General features: G+C 38.4%; 3 protein-coding genes and 1 long non-coding RNA gene across 9 annotated transcripts; 2 read left to right on the forward strand and 2 right to left on the reverse strand.

Annotated features, from left to right (window-relative positions):
• Window positions 1-1,233: 1,233 nt before the first annotated feature.
• Window positions 1,234-8,837, forward strand: LOC113693996 (ribonuclease II, chloroplastic/mitochondrial-like). Of its 5 annotated transcripts, none has more exons than XM_072051995.1 (15): window positions 1,253-1,727; window positions 2,486-2,639; window positions 2,770-2,883; window positions 2,968-3,045; window positions 3,114-3,245; window positions 3,516-3,737; window positions 3,897-4,082; window positions 4,296-4,358; window positions 4,441-4,547; window positions 4,626-4,775; window positions 5,658-5,817; window positions 6,620-7,015; window positions 7,322-7,546; window positions 8,060-8,230; window positions 8,313-8,837. In XM_072051995.1, exons 1-14 carry the CDS (start codon window positions 1,456-1,458, stop codon window positions 8,186-8,188), a joined length of 2,388 nt encoding a protein of 795 aa, XP_071908096.1. In that variant the 5' UTR covers window positions 1,253-1,455; the 3' UTR covers window positions 8,189-8,230; window positions 8,313-8,837. The 5 variants fall into 5 exon arrangements, with proteins under 5 accessions (XP_071908094.1, XP_071908096.1, XP_071908097.1 ...); XM_072051996.1 differs by having other exon boundaries at window positions 8,060-8,210; XM_072051993.1 differs by having other exon boundaries at window positions 1,234-1,727; window positions 8,060-8,837.
• LOC140008241 (uncharacterized) lies at window positions 7,014-8,107 on the reverse strand. The gene is made up of 3 exons (XR_011815642.1): window positions 8,004-8,107; window positions 7,849-7,871; window positions 7,014-7,181 (listed from the first exon to the last, which is right to left on the reverse strand). It is a non-coding gene; the product is annotated as an uncharacterized lncRNA (long non-coding RNA).
• Window positions 8,838-16,526: 7,689 nt separating the features above from the next.
• On the forward strand, window positions 16,527-19,542 carry LOC113691829 (expansin-A6-like). Its single transcript, XM_072051999.1, has 3 exons — window positions 16,527-16,864; window positions 17,128-17,446; window positions 18,666-19,542. The coding sequence occupies exons 1-3, from the start codon at window positions 16,711-16,713 to the stop codon at window positions 18,979-18,981; spliced, it is 789 nt and encodes a 262-aa protein (XP_071908100.1). The 5' UTR covers window positions 16,527-16,710; the 3' UTR covers window positions 18,982-19,542.
• Window positions 19,543-21,626: 2,084 nt separating this feature from the next.
• On the reverse strand, window positions 21,627-23,244 carry LOC113691533 (16 kDa phloem protein 1). Of its 2 annotated transcripts, none has more exons than XM_027209703.2 (5): window positions 23,022-23,244; window positions 22,832-22,861; window positions 22,534-22,678; window positions 22,223-22,355; window positions 21,627-21,902 (listed from the first exon to the last, which is right to left on the reverse strand). In XM_027209703.2, the coding sequence occupies exons 1-5, from the start codon at window positions 23,092-23,094 to the stop codon at window positions 21,843-21,845; spliced, it is 441 nt and encodes a 146-aa protein (XP_027065504.1). In that variant the 5' UTR covers window positions 23,095-23,244; the 3' UTR covers window positions 21,627-21,842. The 2 variants fall into 2 exon arrangements, with proteins under 2 accessions (XP_027065504.1, XP_027065503.1); XM_027209702.2 differs by having other exon boundaries at window positions 22,832-22,927.
• Window positions 23,245-23,547: the final 303 nt, after the last annotated feature.

A 23,547-nucleotide genomic window follows, 5' to 3' on the forward strand; every position in this document is an offset into this window, starting at 1 on the left:
GTTGATAATTTTAACTTGAGTTTAGCAACTAGCTTACATGGTATGTTGGTACAGAAGAAACTAAAAATCTTTCCTATTAGCCCTTTTATGGCTGTTAAACTTTGCTGATTGGTCCATATAAAAAGAGGGAAAAAAAACACTTATTTTTCACTCTTATCATATTTTGTTTAGTTAGCAAATTTGATTTTGGGCAAGATGATCTCAAACTAATAAAATGTTGATATTAGACTATTATTCACAAAGGATTGTAATATGTATTTAAAAATTTGACCCTTTTTGTTTGTTAAACTTGGATAATTAGACCATATAAACGAGAAAAAAAAAACACTTACACATTTTTTCAATCTCATCACATTTTGCTTAGTTAGCAAGTTTGGTTTTTAGCAAGATGGTCTCAAAACTTATAAAACGTGTAATTAATTTCATATACCTTTAATTTTCATAAATATTATAGATCACATTTTCTTCACAAACAAGTATAGTGTTAACATGCAAATAAGATATTTCAGTAGTAACCTGTATCTTAAATTATAAGACAGACATGCACAATGCACAATTTGTATTTCGTTATGATACTTCTTATCTTAGAGAAATTGTAAAGAAAGGTTGAATTTCTTTATGCACATTTATTTTTATGTAATATTATTTATAAAATATATAAAAAAATACACTAATTTTGAACTCTGTTCTTAATTTTCGGGAAAATGGAAGTAGGCCGTTCAACCAACAGATCAATTCATGCAAAGATCATGCCTTTGAATTTATAATACAAACTTTGCAAAATTCAACAAAGTTAATTAATTAACTAATAATGACTTTTGTACCAAAGGTTGATTGGTGTGAAGAATGTTCGTACCTACGTATAAGATTATTAAATCAAATGTATAATGTTTATAAGTATTTCATTTTCAAATCAAATTAAACATGCTATGACATTTATTTCTATCTGTGTATCATTCATTTTATAATATACATTCCTAGTCTTATTTCAAGATCCAACTTCCATAGAAAGGTAGTTCATAAATGATAGGCATATTTTATTATAATTTGAACTAGAATTAATCTTTTATATAGGGACGGTGTATAAATTTTTACTATTAAATATATGATATATAATTTAAATTTAAAAATTAAATTTTACATTGTAACGTGCATCTAATACACTGTCAGGGTAAGATTTACTCTTAGAGCGATTGCTATAAAAATTTTGGAAGGTTTTTTTTTTTTTTTTGGGTGTTTAATTCAACCACCCTCTAGCGTAGTAGTAGTCGGCAATCTAAAAGCACAATATTATCAACAGGCGACAGCGGGCATCCAATCCTTCCTTTCCTTCCTGCTCTCGATTGAAAGAAGCCCGTCCCTCTTCCTCTTCCTTCCCATAAATATTTCTACATCAACTCTTGATGCAGAAATTTTGTGCTGTCGTTTACAGAAATTAGTTAACTACGATAACTAATGGCGGTTCGAGTATTGAACACCCGCGTAACGTTTCGCTCTGCCGCGTCGCCGCCGCTCGCCGTTTTTCGGAGCTGTGTCCGCCAAGTCAGGACCGTGCGGCATCCCAACCACTCCAAATTAGGGCTTCATCTCTCAATTATTGGGTCACGGTGGTGTTTTTGTAGCTATGGTGGAAGCATTCGAAGTTACTCAGTTCAAAGTCTTGTCGACACTGTCATGGAGGAGCTGGAGGTCTTGCGCAAACGCCGCCAACTCCGCGTTTCTAACAAGTATCTACACTCCCACGGATTGTCATAATTTCGTATTTTCCCCGCTGTTACGTAGATGTGGTTCTCAATTGCAATTTATGTTTTTACGAAGTCCTTATTATGTGCCAGTGCATATAAATGTTGAGTAAGTTCGCTGGAAAGCTTAGAGTGCCCCTATGTGCGTTTATATAGGCAATAATATGGTTTAACGCCTGAATTAATATGGGATGACATATCATGCCTGAGCTTTGGAGAATTGTAAATTGGACTTGACATAAGTTTAACTTTGATTGATTTGATGGGAAAATAAAATGGAAGACGATCAATATACGATTCTGGGCCGACCTGTTTTGCTTTTTCGCCTTGATTTCTTAAAGTGCTAACAGCAGGTATCGATTTTATTCATCTGTTGATTATTTGCATTGTATCTTCTGGGACCGGGAAGACTGATTTCAATGAAACTACCGTATATATATATATATATATATATATATATATATATATATATATTCTCTGGTAGTATGTATACCTCTACTTTTTCTTGACTTGGAGCTGGCCTGACGAGTGGAAACTCGTTTAAGATAGGTGGGCTTTCCTACTAACATAGGTTACCCATGACTTACCACTTTTTGGCCCTTTGTGATATATGTGTTCTGAATTGTTATCATGCCAGTATCTAGAACGTCTAGGTCCATTAAAATAGTCAACAGTGCCTCATATTAAGACTAAGGTTGGTCTGTTTCTTTATGGTTGCGGTGTTTGACAGAAAAATTCTGCAGGTTAGCAACTAGTGGGGAGCTTCTCCAAGATAAATTGGAAAAACGAACACTGCAGAAAGGGTTGCTGCTGGAGTTCAAGAAAGACACCGGAAGGGTATTGCTGGCTGTTGCTCAGAAACCTGACGGCAAGAAGAACTGGACGGTCTTTGATCAGGTTTTATTGAAACAATACGCTGCATGTCAGATATGTTGCTAGGTGTTAGAACTCATTCTTTTATTCCTTGTTTGTAGGTTTTTCAGGTTTTCAGGTGGTCTGATTGTTCTTTTGGTTCTTAATGATTCAGAATGGTGTCACAACCTCCATAAAACCACAACAAATAACATTTATTGTTCCGGGTATTGAGGACTTTGACCATACACAGATATCAGACTTCATTCAGAGAGCTCAGAGTAACTTGGTTGGTTCTTCTTACAGTTAAAGGAACATGTTTGCAGTTTTTAGCTTGTTGTAGTTGAGTTTGGAAATTGATTATTCATTGCAGGATCCAGCACTACTCGAGTTTGCATGGATTGAGCTGCTTGAAAAGGGCAAGTCAGTAACTATTGAGCAACTAGCTGAGGTATACCTATTAAAATTGTCATGGTTTCATCTTCTCGTTCTTCTAATGACCTTGGTTTATGCTAGCAGATGATTTTTGGTAGTACAGAGCCCCTTGAGAGCTATTGTGCCCATTTACTGCTGTCAAATGATGATGTTTACTTCACAGTTCTGGAGACAAAAGGTCCTTTCTCTCTATATGGTCCTCGACCTGCTGTTCAGGTATGTCTCATTGAATAGTACTGCTTTAAGTTGTAAGAAAATGTATTTGTGGTTCTTAGCCTTTCTCCATCTTGTGAATTATGCTTGGCCTTTTTGTTTGCATGATTTCCTTAGGCTAGTTTGCTTCCTTTAAAAAAAAAACGTTATGTTTGTTGGTCAAGGTCAATGTTTTCCCCTTTTGGGGATGGGGTATTTACTTGTGCCAATGACCTTCAAGTTATTACTTGTTTATTCATAGTAAACTAAGGTCCTCTTAACTTGAACAATTAGGTGGAAGAGCTTCTTCAAAAAAAGCATGCCAAAGAATTGGCTGAAAGGGAGTTTCATGAGTTTATGCAGTTAGTGAAATCTGCCAAAGGAATGCCTCCACATGCTAAACCCTCAAAGTCTTCGTGGAGAAGTGAAGAGAAAATTTGGCACAGAATTGGGTCTCTTGAAGCTTATGCTATTGATGATTTCAAGAATGATGACCAAAGGAAAACTGCTGGGATGGTAACTTCTTTTATAAGCTAATATCACTTGATAGTATTCCTGTTCAGTTGCAGATCCTGATAAATCTTATTTATAATTGAAGGATGGTTATTTTTTAATGCCTTTCGATATTGTGTAAAAGAGAAAGAGTTATATCATCTCTCCTATTGGTTTTGGCAGATTCTAAAAGAGATGGGGCTATCAAAAACTTCAGCAGCAGCCCTAAATCTACTCATAGACATTGGCTACTTCCCTGTACATGTCAATCTTGATTTATTGAAGTACAGCATTCACACTGATTACCCAGACAGGGTTTTAGCAGCTGCTGGAAGCCTGTTATCAGAATCGTATGACGACCTTGATGTGGTATACTGCTTTGCAATTCTTATATCCTCTTAACACTTTTAAATTTTGCATGAAATTGAGTCACACTAGCTAGACTATATTGCTCAAAGTAACTGGAAGATGACAGTTTTCTTCGGAATTAAGTTTAGAAAATGCAGTTATAGCTCCACATGAGATTGTATATTTTTTCATATTCTTTTTGTGACATAATTATTTGCTCATGGTTATATCTAGAATGTCAGATTAGATTTGACCCACTTGAAGGTTTATGCCATTGATGTTGATGAGGCTGATGAGGTAATTTTTGGTCTTATTACGATCTCCTGTTTGTCTTTATTGTGTTGTATTCCATAATGGATTTCCTCACAATCCATTTCAGCTTGATGATGCACTGAGTGCTACAAGGCTTCAAGATGGTCGAATTAAGGTTTGGATACATGTTGCAGACCCAACGAGCTTAGTTCGACCTGGAAGCATAATAGACAAGTAGTTCTTGTTTTTCATAGCAAGTCTTTTTCCAAATAAGCTGTAATAGGGCATTGCTTGATTTAATCTTGTTCTTAGAGAGGCAATGAAAAGAGGAACTTCCATATTTTTACCAACTGCAACCTATCCTATGTTTCCTGAGAAATTGGCGATGGAAGGCATGAGTCTGAAGCAAGGAAAACCCTGCAATGCTGTAACAGTATCTGTTATACTGCGACCTGATGGAAGGTGAGCTCCTGTTAGCTAGTCTTTTTAGCAAATTTCAGTTTATGAGGTCCCAGCTTTGCATCTGCACTTCTGTTGTTACTTATCATGACATCAAGCTTAGAGGAAAAGACTTCAGAGTTATCAGTTTAAAGAATGGGGAGGGCTTAGATCAAGAGAGAAGGGGCATTCCACTGCAAAGCATTGATTCTAAGTCCACTATTCTATAAGTCAGAAAGAAATCCGGGAGAACCTTCGACTTCCATTCTTTTCGCCTTGGGATTACTTTTGCCTTTAGAAGGCTGCACTCAGGGTGAGGATTACTTTGGTTATCTAGATAAATGGGTTTTCTGGGCTTTGACCTGAAAGCTCTGCAATGTGTTTTCGAGCCTTTACGACAGGAGAGAGTATTTTGGCCTCTATAGAGAAACTTTATAAAATTCATTCCCTGCTTGGTTGTGTCTCTTGTAGGTGAGTGGATGTAATTTCCAGAGTGAAGGTTTTGATACTTTCATTCTTAACCCTTTTTTGTGATGTCAGTATGCATTTTGGGGTTGAGGAATTCTGAAATTTAGAGAATCATTTAATTGTGCATTTTCATAGTTGGTGCATATGTGAGAGTGTCCATGAATCCTTCAGAATTTGCTTTTCAGTTGGAGCGAGTGATCTGAACGCATAATTCGAATTACTCTTACATGTTTGCTTAAAGATACTGTAAAAATTGATACTCTTGCATGTTTACCTAAATTATATTACCTTTTGATGTACCCAGCATCACTGCACGAGTTTTGCCTCATTTGAACGAATCATTTGTTGAATGATGAGCAACTATATAGATAGTAGACATTTCAACAAGGTTTGAGAAAAACTATTTTTAGCAGGAGTTTCACTTTTATGGCTTTATAGTATTGCAGAATATTCTGTGGACAATTCCATAATCAAACCAACTTACATGCTGACATATGAGAGTGCATCAGAGCTCCTTCTTTTGAATCTGGAAGAGGAGATTGAATTGAAAATTCTGTCAGAGGCAGGTGCGCTGCGATTCAGATGGCGGCAACAACAGGTCAATTTCTTTTCCCAAGGTTTTAACATATTCATCTCCATGGTTTAATTATATTCACAAAATTCTTGGTCTAGTTACCCCTTATGTTCATGAAAGATGTCACTGTTGTGGTATGGAGTATGCTATTTGCAAATTTACCAATCGTGTGCGCATGAAATTAACCAGGCTTCCTTCAAAACTTTCGAATATGCTATTTGCAAATTTACCAATAGTGTGTGCATGAAATTAACCAGGCGTCCTTCAAAACTTTCAGTTGTTCTTCACATATTTAAATTTTAAAATGGAAGAGGTGAAAGTTGACATGATTTTCTGGCCTTTAACAATGGCTACTTAATTTCCATGTAATAAAGTTTCAGTTAGCTGCACCAATTATTGAGTTTTCACTCATTCATCTTTACTGAATGGGGTGGCATCAAGCAACTCCTACAGAAAATGCGTGAAGTTCTTGCTTTGTATAATATATTCATGGCCTCTTTTTTGCTTCCCTTCGCATAAATCAAGCACGAGCCTTTAGCTAATTGAATCCATGAGAAGGCTGTGGCCAGCATTAAAATTTTGTGGTGGCACGTTTGATTTCTAGGATTTCCAAATTTGTTTGGAGCACTTATCATTTCATCATGCTTTAATTTTGTGAAAGGTTTTCTTCATGAGCTTCTTGTATATTTGGAGTGCAAACAGATTATCATCCACATTCTTCGGTGTTACTATTGTTTAAGGTTGTGATATTGCAAACCATCCATGTTGGCCAAGTGCCACGGTTTTTGGGTTCAAGTTGTAATTGAACTGAAAAAGCTTTGTGTAGGGTGCAATAGACACGGCCACATTAGAAACACGAATCAAGGTTGCAAATCCAGATGATCCAGAGCCTTTGATTAGACTATATGTTGAAGACCAGTCAGATCCTGCTATGCGACTTGTATCTGAGATGATGATCCTGTGTGGGGAAGTTATGGCCACTTATGGTTCTTGTAACCACATCCCATTACCATATAGGGGGCAGCCTCAATCAAATATTGATACATCAGCATTTGCCCATCTTCCTGAAGGACCTGTGAGGAGTTCAGCAATTGTTAGAATAATGCGGGCAGCTGAGATGGATTTCAGTAAGCCTATCCGTCATGGGGTTCTAGGACTTCCTGGCTATGTTCAGTTTACATCTCCCATCCGAAGATATATGGACCTCCTTGCTCATTACCAGGTAAGGTTTTTCGTTTAGTACATGGGGTGAGTATCATGCATATCATCTGTCTACTGGTGCATAGCTGCTTCAACGGTGGTTTTGACATTCGTAGCCTGTTTTCCTCCTGGAAAAGTAGGCTGTAACATTTCTTGAAGTGTCTCATAAACAAATTACGAAGTTTTTCCTGTCACAAACCAAAAAGTTACAAATTGGTTAATATTTATTCCTTGACATACTATTTTTAAACATAAGCTAACAACTGCAACTGAGAAGGGGGCATTTGTTGTGTTCCATGAATTTGTTAAATTTTTTGCCAATATGCAGGTAAAAGCATTTCTTAGAGGTGATTCTCCTCCTTTCTCAGCTGGTCAACTTGAAGGAATTGCATCTTTAGTAAACATGAGCACCCGAGTAGTCAGGAAGCTTTGCAACAGCAGTCTACGGTATTGGATATTGGAGTATTTAAGACGGCAACCAAAAGAGAAAAGGTTTTCTGCTTTGGTACTCAGATTTATTAAAGATAGGATGGCCGCAATACTCTTGGTGGAGGTAATGATGTGACAGTTAATATTTGAATTGAACTCATGTTTCTTCCTCCATTTGCTGTTGAGTTTTGTGTAATTGCCTTTCTTCTTTTTTTTTTAAGGTGAAAAAGTTCTCCTAGAATACATGCTTGTCTGCTAGCTACAACAAATGTCAGACTATGTATGATACTCGTACCGTTTACTTTGATTAAAGAGAATATAAAAGATTCTCCATAAAAACATGTTCCTGTTCTAGCTACGACAAATGTCAGATTATGTATGATATTGAGACCATCAACTTGGTTGAAGAGAAGATAATCAACTTACCTTCATTAATGAAGAGAAGCACCCTTCATGAATGAGAACCCCCCACAAAAAAAAAAGAAATTGAATAAAAAGAAAATTGTAAGTTGAAGAAAAGGAGTCGCAAATGGTAAAGTAGAGAAAAGGAGTCGTCTCAGGGCTTTGTCAAGACGTGCTACCTGTTGCATTGTTCGTTTTCTCAGTCAAAAAACTAATGATGATGTACTCTTTCTAGGTTGGACTTCAAGCTTCTGCCTCAATGTCCATAGGTGTAGAGGTTGGTGACGAAGTTAAAGTTCAAGTGGAAGAAGCTCATCCACGGGATGATATTCTCTCTCTCAAAGAGGTTTCAGTGGCAGAATGACCTTTTGATGTTAAAGTTTGTGGTAAAAACACTGACGCTAAGGTGGTAGAGAATGGTGAATCTATGATTTGAGGAGAAGCAATCTCTTTTAAGATGCTGACACATCAATTTTGTTGAATGACAGCCCTTCTCTCTATGTTAGCTGGTACCTTCAGTTGGGCACCAGACGGGAGTACATGGAACTGTCGTCGAAGTCTCGAGGAGCTCCAGTTATTTGTATTTCACTACTTCAGAAGCTTAGGAGCAAAGCATGTACAGGCACAGCTAGAGGCCACATCATCCTTCATTATGAATGCAAAACAGATGAAATCCTGAACTCTTTTGAGTTTTCCTCTTGACGTGTCGAATCCTCAAGGGCTGCGACGGAGTTTGATCCAAGATCACGTTTTTGGCTGGCATTAATGGGTGGGTGAGTTCAACACGGGAGCCTGTGGGTTCCCATCTGCTCGGAAATTCTGAGGTTGGGGAAAAAAAAAAAAAAAGGTTATACTGGAACTGTTTAGTCACAAGTATTCGCGTGCTGTATATAGAGGTTCCGAGACTTGAAATAATGTCATGGTTTTTATGTTTTGGCAAGTCAGTCCATCCCTCTGTCGACAACTTCTTACTTTAACTAAAATCTTAATTAAGGTCTTACGGCGTTATCAAATTGGCACGTTTTTTTTTTTTTTTTTTTTTGTCAGCAATGATATATTTGTATAACTTACCCTATCCTAATTTAGGGGGGAGGGGAAGCCTAAGGAGGCAGTGGTAAGGAACTAGTTGGTATACAGACCCAAGTAGATCAAGGGAGTGTTATGGTTCAATCCTTAAAATTTTTTTTGTTGCAGGTGAAGTTTGAACTCTCACCTACAGCCCAAGGAGAGACTTAAATCCCTCTCTAGTGGCGATCGAGTCATTGGCTCATTGGTTAAATTGGCACGTACTTGATTAAGATTTTAACATGCAGTCCGTTGGGAATGGTGTTTTGTAAACTTAGAAAGATCGTGGGCGGTAACAATGCCTTGCCTTGACGGACGCGCATCGTCAATTACCATGATCTCCTCCCTTTTCCTTTGCACGTCGACAAAAGTTGTTGGATGGCATGATCTTTGATGAGTGTTGGTGATTAACTTGATTTGCAAGCGGATGGATCTGGATTGAAAAATGGTCCTGCGTCTACACGATTACAGCGTCTTCAAAATCTGTTCCTGGTGGGCCGATCATTTTCAAGGCCCAAACTAGCCATCGAATGAGATTCCCATATTTCACTTAGAGTTACAGGACTGGGCTTATTCTCGTCCTTGATCTTCCGCCACTTGTTTGTTTTTTTTTTTTTAATAAAGTATACAGCCACATTAAGGAATGGTGCCCTAATATTAAGCTAGACTGTTAATATCAATTGTCTTTTATATTTACAGTTTAAGAAGGCCTCTGGATTAGTAGACCGAGGTGCAAGGTGAGTGTGCAAAAAAAAAAAGATATTCAAATTTGAAAAACATGATGTGTCTTCTAGCGTTAGAAAGAAACCAAAAAAAAAAAAAAAAAAAAAGATTATACATTTAGGAAATGTTAATCCTTGATATTATTACGACAAGTAAGGTCCTTAGTAGGCACCAAAGTTACGAGACGAAGGCAGCAGCAAGTACCATTGTCCAATTTCGAGGGTGCAACCAAATCTCCGCATTCGTACGGTTGATGGTGCGGTTGCTTTGGAAAATATTTTCCAGCAACAAAAAATCTTGGAACAGCTCTCGTTGGCCCATGACTAGCAAACCCAGAGATGGTTGTCATAAATACTCCTATTGCTCTGCAGCCGCTTTCGTGTTCCTGATGAATGATGATCACTTGGGTTAGAAAATGTACGAAATCGCAATTGACGGCCGAAGTTGGGAATCTTCAAAGACTAATAAAAGCGGTATGTAGGTCAGTTTGCATCTTTGACATGCCACTTTATGAAATTAATCGAGTTATTAAATATAGCAACAACGCACACGGGAATTTGACGTGCCACGTCGGCTGTAATTAGCATGCATGCACTCATGTTTTAATCAGTTCTGTGCCACTACTACTCCGTGCTAAATGTAGTGCTAATTTCACTTATCACGTGATGGTAGAAGAAATTTAAATAAATAGCGCATGACAAATTAAATAAATAGAACACTTGACATAAATATAGAAGTGATACTGAATTGTGACTGAAAAAGTGACAATAAGGATCCCGTGTATGTTTTAATTTGCTAGATGGAGATCGATATTAATGGATGGCGATCTCTCCGTAGCAAACTAATCCAATCTGAATGTCCTTCGTCCCCAGCCCCTCAAGGTTTGTTTGCTTCACTGGCATTATTATTATTATTTGCTATTATTTTGAGGGTGGCCTTTTTTTTTTGTGCCGCGGGGGGCGTGGCTGAAGCACGAGAGACGAGGGATTATTTAATATTTTATTATTATTCTGGCCGTTGGACATGGATGGGCTCTGGTGTCCATCTTCTCCCAGATGCTCAGGATCATCTTCCCTGTCACTTCCATGCATAATGTGTCTTCAATCGAACCATGATATCTCCCCCTCCCTCCCTCCCTCAAGAAGATGATTAGATGGCCTCTTGACCATAGTTATAAAACCCAACCCGGGAAGGAACCCGGCGAAGGAGGTGGGTCAACGAGTTATTGGTTGAACCGGTGGGTGAGTGGTTGAACCGGTAGGTCACTACATATATTTAAATATTATATTTCATAATTATTTATATAAGATATATGATATAAATTGTAATAAATAATGCCATAACAAAAGCTCATTTAATTTAATTTGTTATAAAATAATTAATTCATATAAGAATCAATCAAATATAAAGTTATTTATTAATATACCAAACTTCAAGTGTAAAATTTTATCTATATTTAGTGTAATTATCTAGCTTATTTATGAATTTTAAGTGTAAAAATTTATTAAAAATAATATTTGTCTTTAAATGAATTATGTAATATGTTATTTTTGGAATCCATTTTATAACTTATAGAGTTTGGAGGGTAATAAATTTTTATTAAAAGATTCCAAATAAATTTGTTTTAGAGAAAAAAAGATAGAATTGAAAAAACATTTATATATCATACTAAAGCTACTATATCAACATATTTGGAAGCAGTTTGGTGGTAAGCAAGCGGTAGTGTGGGGGCAGAGGTCCGAAGTTCGAGTTCCAACAATAGCAATATAATTTTTTCACAAAATCCGGTTAGTGACAAAATCGGCCAAAACCGGCCGGGTTTCCGATTTAACCCGGTTCGACCGCGCGGGTCGTTGACTAAGTCAACGATCTCTTTGCACAAACGATCTGATTCCAAATCCGGCCCGGTCCACCGGTCTGACCGGTTCGACCACGCGGGCCGGGTCGATTTTAATAACTATGCTCTTGACTATGGACCTGTTTGAAACCTGAGTTTTTTGGGAGTTTGTCTAAAATTTTATTGTAGTGTACTGTAGAAGTTTTTGGAAAAATTTTTTAAGATGAAAAATTTTTTTAAGTTTTTTTAAGAAGTTTTTTGGAAGTTTTTTTCCTTTTCTTTTTTTTTCTTTTCCTTTTTTTTTCTTTTTATTTTTTCTTTTTTTTCTTTTTTTTTCTTTTTTTTCTTTTTTTTCTTTTCTTTCCTCTCTTCTTCTTCTTCCTCTTCCTTCCCACTCCCCCTTCCCTCCCCCGTTACTTCTGCGTTGCCTCCCCAGCAGCAATGGTCACCATTTTTTGTCCTTTCTTTTTCTTTTTCTTTTTCTTTTTCTTTCTTTCTTTTTCTTTTCCTTCCTCCATTCCCCCTCAAAAACTCCTGTGCCCACAGCTTCTCCGGCCAGCCCTCATGCATCCCCGGTTCCTTCTCTATCTCCAAAGATTCCTCCAACAATACCTGCGGCTTCTCCCTGGTGAATGCTCCGGCAGTGTCACCGCCTGCATCATCTCCAATCGAAAGCTCAACGAGTTCTCCAGTTCCAGCCACTGCAGAGGTTCCATCCGCCGGTGCCAGTGTTCCTTCCACTTCTGCGACATCGGCAAAGTCGTCGGCGATGTTCCCTTCGAGCAGAAACCTGCCAAGTTGCTCACCGGCTGAGACGAGTTTGGCATTGGAAACTTCGCAAGGCCCAGTTGCTGATGAATCGGTGCTACCTCCATTTATGGGGGGCCTAATTGTTCTTGCTAGGCATTTGAAGAGGTGATGACAGAGGTGGTGGTGACGAAGAAAGAAGAAGAAAAAGGGGAGGTGGGGGAGGAGGAGGTGGTGGTGGGTTGGAGTGGGTGACGGAGGTAGAAGAAAAATGGGAGGGAATTTTTTTTTGTTGTTTTGGGTATTTTGAGGCATGTAGGTAAAAAAATTTTGTGAAATTTTTTGAGATTCCTGTAGCAAAAATTGTTAAAAAACTTGTAGGAAACAAACTTGCTAAAAGCTTGCACTTCTAAACAGGGCCTATATTCTTGATGCGGCAACAATCAGTTACTACTTAGTAGCACTGCTGACTGCTATCGCTATGCTGCTCGACAGATTTAGAGGCAAAGCATAATTGAAATGCGGGGTCAGGGTTAGGACTGCTTAACGAGACGACGGACTTTAATGTTTATCAGGATTCTTGATCACACAATTACATATATATGTGTGTGTGTGGAAGGCAAGCACGTGTGATCATCAAAAACATTTAATTCCCACGTCTTGGCCCGAATGCTTTTGTATCTCTGTAATCTTTACTCGTGATCTGCTTTATCATCACATCACTACTGTGTTGTACCAAGTCTTCATCTGAATATTGCACCAAGTCTTATCCATGCATCACCGACAAATTAAGCAACACTCGTTACGATCATTCAACATCATTTCCTACTACGAATGAGACGAGTTGTAGGAAGTAAAATCTTTTTTTTGGGGCCGGGGGGGGGGGGGACGAAGCATTCCCAAGGGAGAATCTAATTAACCAAGAAAAAGCATTCAATTGTGAAGTACATACTACATACAGCTCTTTGAATTTTCCTGCCTTTCTCCTCCTCTTGTCTAAAATAATTTTTCCGTACGCCATACAATTGTTGGTCATATAATATCACATGTACCGTACCTTTTTATTATTATTATTATTATTATTTTTCCACGAGAGCATTGCATTTTCTAAAGTAGCGCGCATGTGGTTGGATTAATTTTTTTGATTTGATGTGGTCTATAACTAACTCATGATCCGTGGCTACGGATCAGGCGGCGGGGAACCGTGATAGATATAAAGCACCAGCACTGTTACGATTGGACTACCGAGAAGTCATTTAGGGAGCGTGCGTGGTGGCTCGGCAGTAGATTATTCGGGATATTTTTTTAAAAAATAATTATAATATTTTTTTGACCTGTTATATATATATATATATATATATATATATAAGATTAAAAAAATAATTAACAATGTATTGGTAATACAAATAAGTAAAAATTTGCAAATAAACTAAACTACAATCCAAACAAAGTATTATGCAATTGTTTCCGGGATTATAATAAGCCAGTTGCCATGTCGTCGTGAATGCTTTTATACTACCTTCATTTGTGGTCGACTTGATGGCGTGCGCGCGGGAACTTTGCAATGGTGGGGTGGCGTTTGGGTTTTTCGTCCCTTCTTTCCCCACCGGCAAGGCGGCAGCCAGGACCTGACAATCATGAACCTAGCTTATCGATTCACCTTAAAACTCCGGATTGCAATCTGCAACTCAATTAGAATTAACTTTTTTTTGTCGTTGGGAGAAGGGATTTGTAAATTTCAATACTACTGCATTTCATTCTGGAATTAGTAGTGGCGATTGCTCAAGTACCCCTATCCTACTAGGGAGGGTTATGGTAAATCTCAATAATTAATGTGAATTACTAGCAGTTCAACGGTGCGTTTAATTGGGAATGCAATTTCAATTTCACTCGCCTGCCTTTGATTTGCCACAGTCCTCCACCTCCAACACACATGTATGGGGTGCGTACATTTCCTTAGCGTATATACAGATTAATAATAAGAAAAGAAGGGGACAGTTGGTGTGTGAATCAATTATTTGATTCACATGCCTGTGTAGGTTTGGGTTGGGCTGCTGGGCCTTGACGGCGCCATTGATTCACATAATCTTTTCTTTTCCTTTTTTTTTTTTTTTTTTTTGGGAGTGGGAACTGGGAAGATTAATCAGTTGACATTCTCGTCTAACCAATGGGTTGTTTAATCTCCAAAGTTATGCCCTAAGATTTCACAAGAAACGATGATAGTTCAGTTGCCTCCACTTTCAGAGCAGATGCCCGGTGGATCCTCCGTGCATTTGTTCCAGCTTAGTCAATCAATTTTTGGGACTAATTTCGTCTTGGCGGAAGGTGTCAACCGGCAGTTGTTTACTGTAATAGGGAAGGAGATTAGCAGATGGACATTCGAAATATACGGAAGTTCATCCTTTTAAATCAAAGAAAAGAAAATAATGTCTCAGTTCATATTCGAGTACAAACAGTAACTTCTACCAATTAGTTTCGCAAAAATCTCATTGTAAAATTTTCTTATTAGGACCCGGCACATTGGCATGGAAGCGGCGGAGGCTCGTTCAGTAATTCTCGCAATTTCCCATAACAAAACCTGCAAATCAATTCTCAGAGTGCCATTTGCCGACCCCCGCACATGCGCACCCAGCAATCATAGCCACCTGCGCATCAGGGTACAAAGCAATTTCCCTCACCTTTTGCCTTTTCTTCTTCTTATCATTATTGTTCTGTTTATCTATAAAATTGTAAGAGAGAAAACAATATAAATTTAACCTCCTTGTGACATGTCATCACGAGCCCGCGTGGATTGCTATTTTTTTTGAAAATTTTATAAACAATGTATTATAATTATTTAATATATATGTGGTAAAAAATAATTAAAAAATATATTTATAGAAATGTAAAAATTTTTTAAGAAAAAATATGAATAATAATTAAAATTTTTAATAAAAAAAATTTTTGAGCGTGTTCAATTTCAATCACCATCAAAAGTCAGAAACTATAAATTTCTTATAAAGGTTCTTAGAAATTGCCCGCCAATAAGGCCTCACATCGTCACTAGAATTCAAATGCACGGCCTTTTATGAAAAAATAGTATTTTCTTATCAATTGAACAAACTTGTTTTGACTTCAATAATAATTACAAAACCTTGTAATGATGAGTTATTACTCGCAATAAATGAACCACGTATTTCCCTCTCCCTCATCTTTGTCTCTCTGTCTTTTCTTTGCTACTATTTTTTTTGTTCTTTTTCAAAGGATGAGAAAGCTAGTGTTCTAACCAATAGCTGTTTGAGCTGTTCACCATCATCAAAATGACTTAAAGTCTTTGCGGAGTAGGAGGCCAAAAGTTCAAACTTTACCTCCCATTGCTTTGCCAATATGTGACTAAACGGCTGTGTAATATACCTATTTGATCCGATAGTGATTCAGTTCCCGTCGATTCTCACATTGGTCTAGTTGAGCTTTCTCCCTAGAATAGGTTAGAGTAAGAAACGCACCCGTTTGATCCGATGGTGATTTAGTTCTCATCGATTTTCCTATTGACCTAATCGGACCTCCCTCTGAAATAAGTTAGAGGACAAGTAGAGCAAACAGTGATGATTAACAAAAAAAAAAAAAAAAAAAAAAGGAAAGCTGGTGTTCCAAATGGCAGTACAAAGAACATCGCCACATATATTTTTGTTACATTGTCGATATGATCCTTCTCCAATGATTATTTTCATTTTCTTTTTTGATTGAGACCCTTCTCTAAAGCTGAAGGTATTTTAAACTTGTAAAACTTGACATTTACTGTAAAGTTATTTTGACATTAACATTTGAGCTGCCTGGGAACCAACATATAGTTTGGGGAAGGATTATGGTGACGTTCCAATACGAGGAGACAGTGACATAGCCACTTAATTAGAGAAAATACTTGTGGTGTAGGTTTTGTTTATTAACCCGGATCATACAGTATCTTCTACAGCACTATGATATAATGAGGCAAGAAAAGTTACTATTTGACGAAATATGTAAATTGATGCTAGTTTTGGCTACTCCACATGCTTTGCAAGTGAAATCACCAACCATATCAACCAATACTACACGGTACCTTCCCTATTAGTGTTGTTTCCATTGTCGATTCAAACTTCAAACCACTAGGAAAATTCACTAGGAGTTGGATCTTGTCCAACCAATAAAGAGGGGAGGAAAGGAAAAAAAAAAGAAAAAAGAAAAGGCCAAGAACATTAAATAAGGAGATGGGGTGACAATCTTCCATTAATTACAGAACCCAGGGCATGTGATCGTGAGTGTTTTACGATTATACCCTCTCAGAGAATCACTGTGGTATGGGGGCCGTCCTTTTAAGTAGCCCCCTTTTCCTCCCGCTTTCTACTGGAACAGAGTACCCTTCCCCTACCTGCTAGCTAATGCCCCCTACTCCACCAACAGAACACGGTATATGTAAATCCTTCCAGTTTCAGTTTCAGTCGAGCCGGAGTGGTAATTACTCATAAAGTAATTGGTCAAGTGTGAATTTTCAAAAAATGAAAATGGCTCAAATGTGTCCACTCTGCATTGCTGCTCTTCTCTGTTTCTTGACGGTGGTTAACGCTAGACTGCCGGGTGCTTATTCCGGCGGTCCCTGGCAAAGCGCCCACGCTACTTTCTACGGCGGCAGCGATGCCTCTGGCACCATGGGTATGCATGCATCATTCGTCCCACATCCTCCCCTCTATATTTTACACATACTAACTAAAATTTTGTACGTGCTACGACTGTAGTATTTTCTTCTTAAGCCTCAGATTTTGCTTATATGACATGTCCGTCCCCAATCGGTGCATGCCTGTTTTCACATAAACTCTGTAGTAGTATGCTAGTAAAAATACTAGTACTACTAATTAGTAGTAGTAAGTATAACTTTTGATTGTTTATAAGTATTTTGATTTACGGTAACTCATCAGGTGGGGCATGTGGGTACGGCAACCTGTACAGCCAAGGCTATGGAGTGAACACGGCAGCGCTGAGCACAGCGCTTTTCAACGATGGTCTAAGCTGCGGGGCCTGCTTTGAGCTAAAATGCGCTGATGACCCCAAATGGTGCCTTCCCGGCAGCCCTTCCATTTTTATTACGGCGACAAACTTTTGCCCGCCAAACTTCGCCTTACCAAACGACAATGGTGGGTGGTGCAACCCTCCCAGACCCCACTTCGACCTCGCCATGCCCATGTTCCTCAAGATTGCCCAGTACCGCGCCGGCATCGTCCCCGTCAACTTCCGTCGGTAAGTAGTTTCACTTTCACCACTCGCGATCCATCCATTGGAATATTGGATAAAGATAAACAAACCCCCTCTTAAGCTACTAGTTGTATATATTAGCAGGTCTCCCTTCGCTCTTTTCTCTATGGTGACATTTTTTTTTTTTCTAGAGCATAGAGCCTGGACTTTGGGATTTGAGTATGTCACAATTATCTTAGCAAGCCGAGCAAAAAAAGAAAAGTTAATCTTTGTACACATTAATTGCAACTATGTTAAAAAAAAGGAGATTGGGAAAAGAAAAGTTCGTAAGGGTGAAAGGTACGCAGAATGGTGAATCAGTACTCAGCAGTCGGAGTCATTCTAGTAGTCGTTATTTTGGTTCCGGTTTGTCTCTTTTCTTTTCCCCCCTGTTCTAGTGTGTACTAATTTGACAGGCACCAAGCAGCGTCGCTTTTTTTTTTTTTTTTTTTTTTGTCGGGTAATTAATCTGTGGAGTGGATTTGTTGGGAAAAAAAAAAGGGGTTAATCTGTGGAGTGCTACTGAAATTTTTTTTTTCATCCTAAGCTGGTTGTGAGAACTGAGAAGAGAATCCGCCAATTCTACTTGCAGTTGTGGTCCACCCCAGACTCAGAGAGGCTGGACGCGTTTTTGCGTCGCTTTCACCATTTTTCAGTTAGTAACAAATTACTTGCTACCTACCAAAAATTACTATGCTGGTTCTGTGCCATGCGGCCATGGTGCACTAAAACCCGGATTCAGTCCAGAATGGACAAATGCCTGGATTTTATTCTTTTTTGAAAATGGATTCGTATGCTAAAGTGCAGCCCAAGATAACGCCGGGAGATCCCGGTCTGGGTTGCCGATCGTTGAGCAATTCCGGTTACGAGGGCAACAGCGTAGTTTTATTATGAACTATATATAATATTTTGAGTACCGATGCAAAAAGCCGCACTGTTATGGTGGGGCCTCATTACCTGAATTACCGGTCAACCTCCATGACCCCGGTCCCTCCCCTTGTCCCCTGCCCTTAAGGCAAAAACTGTAAGGTGCATGCAGCAGCAGCATCTTGTGACAACAAACCATGATAGCATTAAAGAACCTATTTACTAACGTCGTGCATCGGATTTTTTTTATTTTTATTTTTTTAGTATATATAGTACTAGTGTTTATTAGGTACGTTTTAATGATCTTAAAACAACTTTTTGGTAAAAAATAAAATAAAATTTGTTGGTTTTTTGGCAGGGTCCCTTGCAGGAAGCGTGGAGGAATCAGGTTCACCGTCGACGGCTTCCGTTACTTCAACTTGGTTCTGATCACCAATGTCGCAGGTGCAGGGAATGTGATGCGCGCCAGCGTGAAGGGTACCCGCACCCAATGGCTGCCCCTCAGCCGCAACTGGGGCCAAAATTGGCAGTCCAATGCCCAGCTCGCGGGCCAGGCCCTGTCCTTCAGAGTCACCACCAGCGATCGCCGTACCTCCACCTCATGGAACGTCGCACCACCTAACTGGCAATTTGGCCAGACCTTCGTCGGCAAGAATTTCCGAATTTACACTTAATAATTAACTTTCAACCACCGCCAATCCCCGTAATTTAGTACTAGTAGTATTATCATCAATTAAATTAAGTCGTTTCTCTCTGGATCCAAGTAACAGTATAGTAATACCCTATTTTCTCGCTCTGCCGCCTTCGCAGTTTTTCCCCCCTTCTTACCCCCGGAAACTATTTTGAAGCAAGAAAGCGCTAAAAGCAGCGCCATTTTACCCTACTAGCTGCTTATTAGGAATGGTACTGTACTACCAGGAGACTATTAATGGTGGTGAAGAAGCACTTATAAATAGCTATAGGATTGTACTTTCAAGTGGGCTTGCTTACGGTAAGCTTTGTCCATTCTTTTTTCCCGTGTTTTTGACGTGGACTCTGCAAGTTTGGCTCGAAGATATGGGCAGTGAAGATATGCCGGCAGCAGCAGCAAAGTGCAAAAGCTGTTTGTAGGGGCTGAAGTGGCTGCAGGGAAAAGCATGATCCCGGTGTAGCCCGCAGCTCCAGTTATATTCGTATTCAGTATTGATATTACGATGAACGCCATTAATATATACTACATCTATAGCTTCTTGGTATGTTTGTTCTTTTCATTGTGGTGAATGGATGTAGTAGAGAAGATGAGGCATGAATGCTTTAATTTAATGCACTGCTACTAAGAATTTGTGTTGGGGGTCGGTCGATCAAATTGATGGTGCCTTGGTCACTGCAAAATGGTTTCAGCGACCACGACCATCATCACGGCATTCGGGAATTTGCACTTCCTGCCGGGATGTACCCAAAATTTCAAGAACTTATGGCAGGCTTTGCTCCTGCCAACAACAGCCCAGTACGGTCCAGTGCTATGACAACAGAAGTTCTCAATACTAAATAATTGTTGCAGCTAATCATTTAACAGCCCAGTACGGGATGTAAATTTTCAGCATATGAAGTCAAGGTGACATATAAAACTCCTATTGTCGTGCCTCTTATGAGTCTTATCATTTGGAATCTCTCCCAAAAACATGTTTTCGACGTTCACTTTTCTTTGGATATTCACTAGCTCAGATCTACTGAACTCTGGATATGGATCACTCAAAAGGCCAAAATCTTTTTTAATCTTTTCTTATTTTATTACTGATAACCCAAATTTGGAACTCTGGCTATGGTCTTTATATCACCTTATCATCGCTTTTTTTTTTCTTTTTTTTTTTTTGTAGATTATTCACTCGTTTTGTGTTTCCTTCTTTTTCTGGGACAGAGACAGCGTTGTTCGTGTTGGGATCTGATAGTCTTTTCAATTGGATTGGACCCTTCAGCATTTTATGCAAATTGTTGGGCTCTCGAACCTTTCCTCTTCACATTCTTGGTTGGTTGAAGTCAAGAAGAAAAAGTAATCCTTGCTTAGCATAGAAACGGGATATATACCTCATCCTTGCTTGGCAGAAGATGGGACTTTCGGTAGGAAAAAAATCCACGATCCAGGAGTCAGGACCATGTGAAGTTTGTCTCATAATCGACTGGAGGAGGATAGATTCCCATTTTATGTTTCCTTTAGCCTTTTCGAGTGGTTCTTAGATAAATGAGGCATGGTTTCCAATTTTGAGCTCATGCCATGGAGGACTTCGAATTGGGTTTTCAGAATTTTTAGTGAAACACTTTTCAAGTGATCATGTGGAATCAATCATGGCATCATAAATGAGATATTCTTGCGTGCTTGTGTGCTGAAGTTGGAGCTCGCAACGCTCAGGATTTGACTGCCTTTGTGGTAAGGATCAGTTGTGCTTTCCCAAGCACAAAGCTAAGCATTGACCAGCACCAGTTCCGATCACATCCCTAGTGGCACCTGGTGTTAGCTTTGCTACTTTCTCAATACATTTTCCTACAAATAAATATTATATACATTGAGCATATATACACTGTCACAGTTGGATATATAATACGTATATAAAATTTGAGTTTCAAATTTCAATTTCGAATTATGTATCATATATCTAATGATAAAAGTGTATACACTGTAAGTGTATAGAGAATTAATCATTTTCCTATTTAAATCTCATGCCTTTAAGATTTATTCAGCAAAGAATATATTAGCTGTAGTCGACTGCCTATTTATCCCTAAACCTAGAAATATATAGTAAATCATTGACAAATGCATTCACATAGATTAGACAAAAGAATTTCATAGTGGTGTACTAGTAATTAAAAGAAGGATCATGAGAAGTTTGCTCTTGAGGAAGTTCTTCACAGACTTCTTTTATTTTTGACAATCTAAGTGGATATTTTATTTTGAACCGCCATAGGTTTACATTACTATATGGTTTTCCTTTTCCTTTCTCGAGTATAATTATAATACTCTTATGCCTAGTTTGGGAGATGGTATTTGCTACGTTTGAGAGTTTTAGTGAAATAGAAAGGAAGAGAATCCGACTGATTTGAGAGGAAGAAGAAACCTGCTACAGTTAATATTTATGTAGGAGAAATAACAATATAATAAAAAGTGGGACAGAGAGTGGCACAGGATATGGGACGAAAGATCCGTTGCGGTATAATGGTCGAGACTTCTCTTAGGCAAGCAACTTCCATAATTTTTGAATTGAATTCAGTTAAGCTGCATTTGGCTCAGAGATACTTGGCATAAGATTTGAAATTCTTTCACATTTTTCTAGTTATTTAGGAGGTATTTGGGTTTTAAATTCACAAATTCTTTAAACGTATTTTAAACATAGAAATAATTAATGAATTACAAACTCAAATTTCTCCTAAACAATTTATTAAACAACGAGAGGAATTTTGGAGAGTTGCAAATCTTTCGTCAAATCCCTGATACAAACAAAGCCTTAGCGATTGACATTTTCAGTGGTTCTGGTAATTTGAGAATTTCCTTAATAATTCCATTTCATCCTTGATTAGCGCATTCCTTCCGGCCTTCAGGATTTTCTTCTATTCCATCTTTGATCTGCACAAATAGTAGTGTGGTGCATCAATTAACCCAAAGTCATGCTCAGAATAGAACCTAGAACGGCAACAACATTTCTCCACGCTTTTAATTTAGACGCAACTTTTAATTATATTAGGTTCTTTCAAGTATATAGTTGCAAAACTGGATGCAACAATAAGAAAAAATGCCACCTCCCACTGACAATAATAATTAATATTATTCTCAATCTTTTGCTATATTATATATGGTCGTGGCAACAAAAAAAATACCTTTTACTTAAAATTTAAGAATCCAAATGTCAAGCTTGAGCTTCTAAAGTATGAAGAAGTCTAACTAACCTTGGTGAAGGTAAATGCAACAGATATTTCTCCAGAGTAGGTCTTGTCCGATTGAACGACTCTATAGAGGCGAGGTTGAACTTCAAGCTTCCCCTTCTCTGCCCCGATTGATAGTATATCTTTTACGTACACCCTACATGCACCACCAAGTTATCAATTTAATTTAAACACCGCCATAAAGAGAAAAAATTATGTCAACAGCATATATTACAATTACAAAAAAAGAAAGTGAAATATTATATATATATATATATATATATCTATATGTGTGTGTGTGTGTATATATGTAGAGATCGAGGAGGGTTACGCACGTAGATTCGCCAACAAAAACATCTTCGGTGAACTTGTGTTGGTCCATGACGCGAAATATGATCTTATACACGCGATCTTCTCCGCCATCCGGATACTTCACCTCAAACGCGAATTTCTCATTCCACTCTCGTTTCTTTCCTTTCCCTGCATTTTTTTTTTTTTTTTTATATTACCAAATCAAGTTCAAACTAAAGTTTTCGATGGTGGGCACAAAAAGATTGTTGAGCTCAACTGCAAGTGAAATCTCACAGAGAAGAGCGAGCTAGATAACAAACTAATATGGGGCGGCTTTGTTACCTTTGGCTACACAGCTGGTACGCTCCTGCTCTGCGTACAGGATGTGCACGTAAGGCTTTGTTGCTTGATTACAAGGATTTAGGCAATTTAAGCAACCTACGAATATGTTTTTTTTTTTTTGTTAAAAAGAAAAAAAAAAAACGAGGTTGTGGAAAAAATTCCTTAGAGAATAAAGAAGAGATGTATATACCAGGAATGCATTTGTCTCTGTCTCTGATACCTTGAGCTTCCACCAACAGGACCTCCAGCCTGCCGTTTGCCATCCGAGTTTAGGAAGATGATCAGAAGTGACTTAGTTCTCTGGGAGGTTCTTGCATTTTTAAAGCTGCCCGGCGGACCTAATGGATTAGGTAGGCTTGCGTAGCCGACCAAAGAGGTTCTAAATTTTTCCCGAAAAGCTGTCTACGTAAACAATAAAGAATTAGGAGCAAGTGGGATTTGCTTCGGATCCATATATTAAGCTGAAATTGTATGACAAAGCCGTAGTTGTGTTCCTTGTAATCAATATTAATTAGTGTCAATTATCAAACCAGGATTATGTTCCTGTCTGTCTTCTTCTATGAAAGCAGACACTAAACAATTTTTTTTGGGGGGGGGGGGGGGGGGGGGGGGGGGGGGGGGGGGGGGGGGATTTATGACTATTGAGTAATCGATGACTTGGAGATGAAGATCAACACATGTAATATAGCTGCTTCCTTAAGCAGGTAGCATTTGAT

Source organism: Coffea arabica, chromosome 6c (genome assembly GCF_036785885.1).
Source record: "Coffea arabica cultivar ET-39 chromosome 6c, Coffea Arabica ET-39 HiFi, whole genome shotgun sequence".
Taxonomy (NCBI): Eukaryota; Viridiplantae; Streptophyta; class Magnoliopsida; order Gentianales; family Rubiaceae; genus Coffea; species Coffea arabica.

Coding starts and splice junctions, on each gene's coding strand:
- LOC113693996 (XM_072051993.1), top strand. CDS start 1,456: ATGGCGGTTCGAGTATTGAACACCCGCGTAACGTTTCGCTCTGCCGCG. Junction 5,818..6,619: donor TCAGATGGCGGCAACAACAG/GTCAATTTCTTT, acceptor AGCTTTGTGTAG/GGTGCAATAGACACGGCCAC. Junction 7,547..8,059: donor CCGCAATACTCTTGGTGGAG/GTAATGATGTGA, acceptor TACTCTTTCTAG/GTTGGACTTCAAGCTTCTGC.
- LOC113691829 (XM_072051999.1), top strand. CDS start 16,711: ATGAAAATGGCTCAAATGTGTCCACTCTGCATTGCTGCTCTTCTCTGT. Junction 16,865..17,127: donor CGATGCCTCTGGCACCATGG/GTATGCATGCAT, acceptor GTAACTCATCAG/GTGGGGCATGTGGGTACGGC. Junction 17,447..18,665: donor GTCCCCGTCAACTTCCGTCG/GTAAGTAGTTTC, acceptor GTTTTTTGGCAG/GGTCCCTTGCAGGAAGCGTG.
- LOC113691533 (XM_027209702.2), bottom strand. CDS start 23,094: ATGGCAAACGGCAGGCTGGAGGTCCTGTTGGTGGAAGCTCAAGGTATC. Junction 22,679..22,831: donor TACCAGCTGTGTAGCCAAAG/GTAACAAAGCCG, acceptor AAAAAAATGCAG/GGAAAGGAAAGAAACGAGAG. Junction 22,356..22,533: donor GTTTTTGTTGGCGAATCTAC/GTGCGTAACCCT, acceptor TGGTGCATGTAG/GGTGTACGTAAAAGATATAC.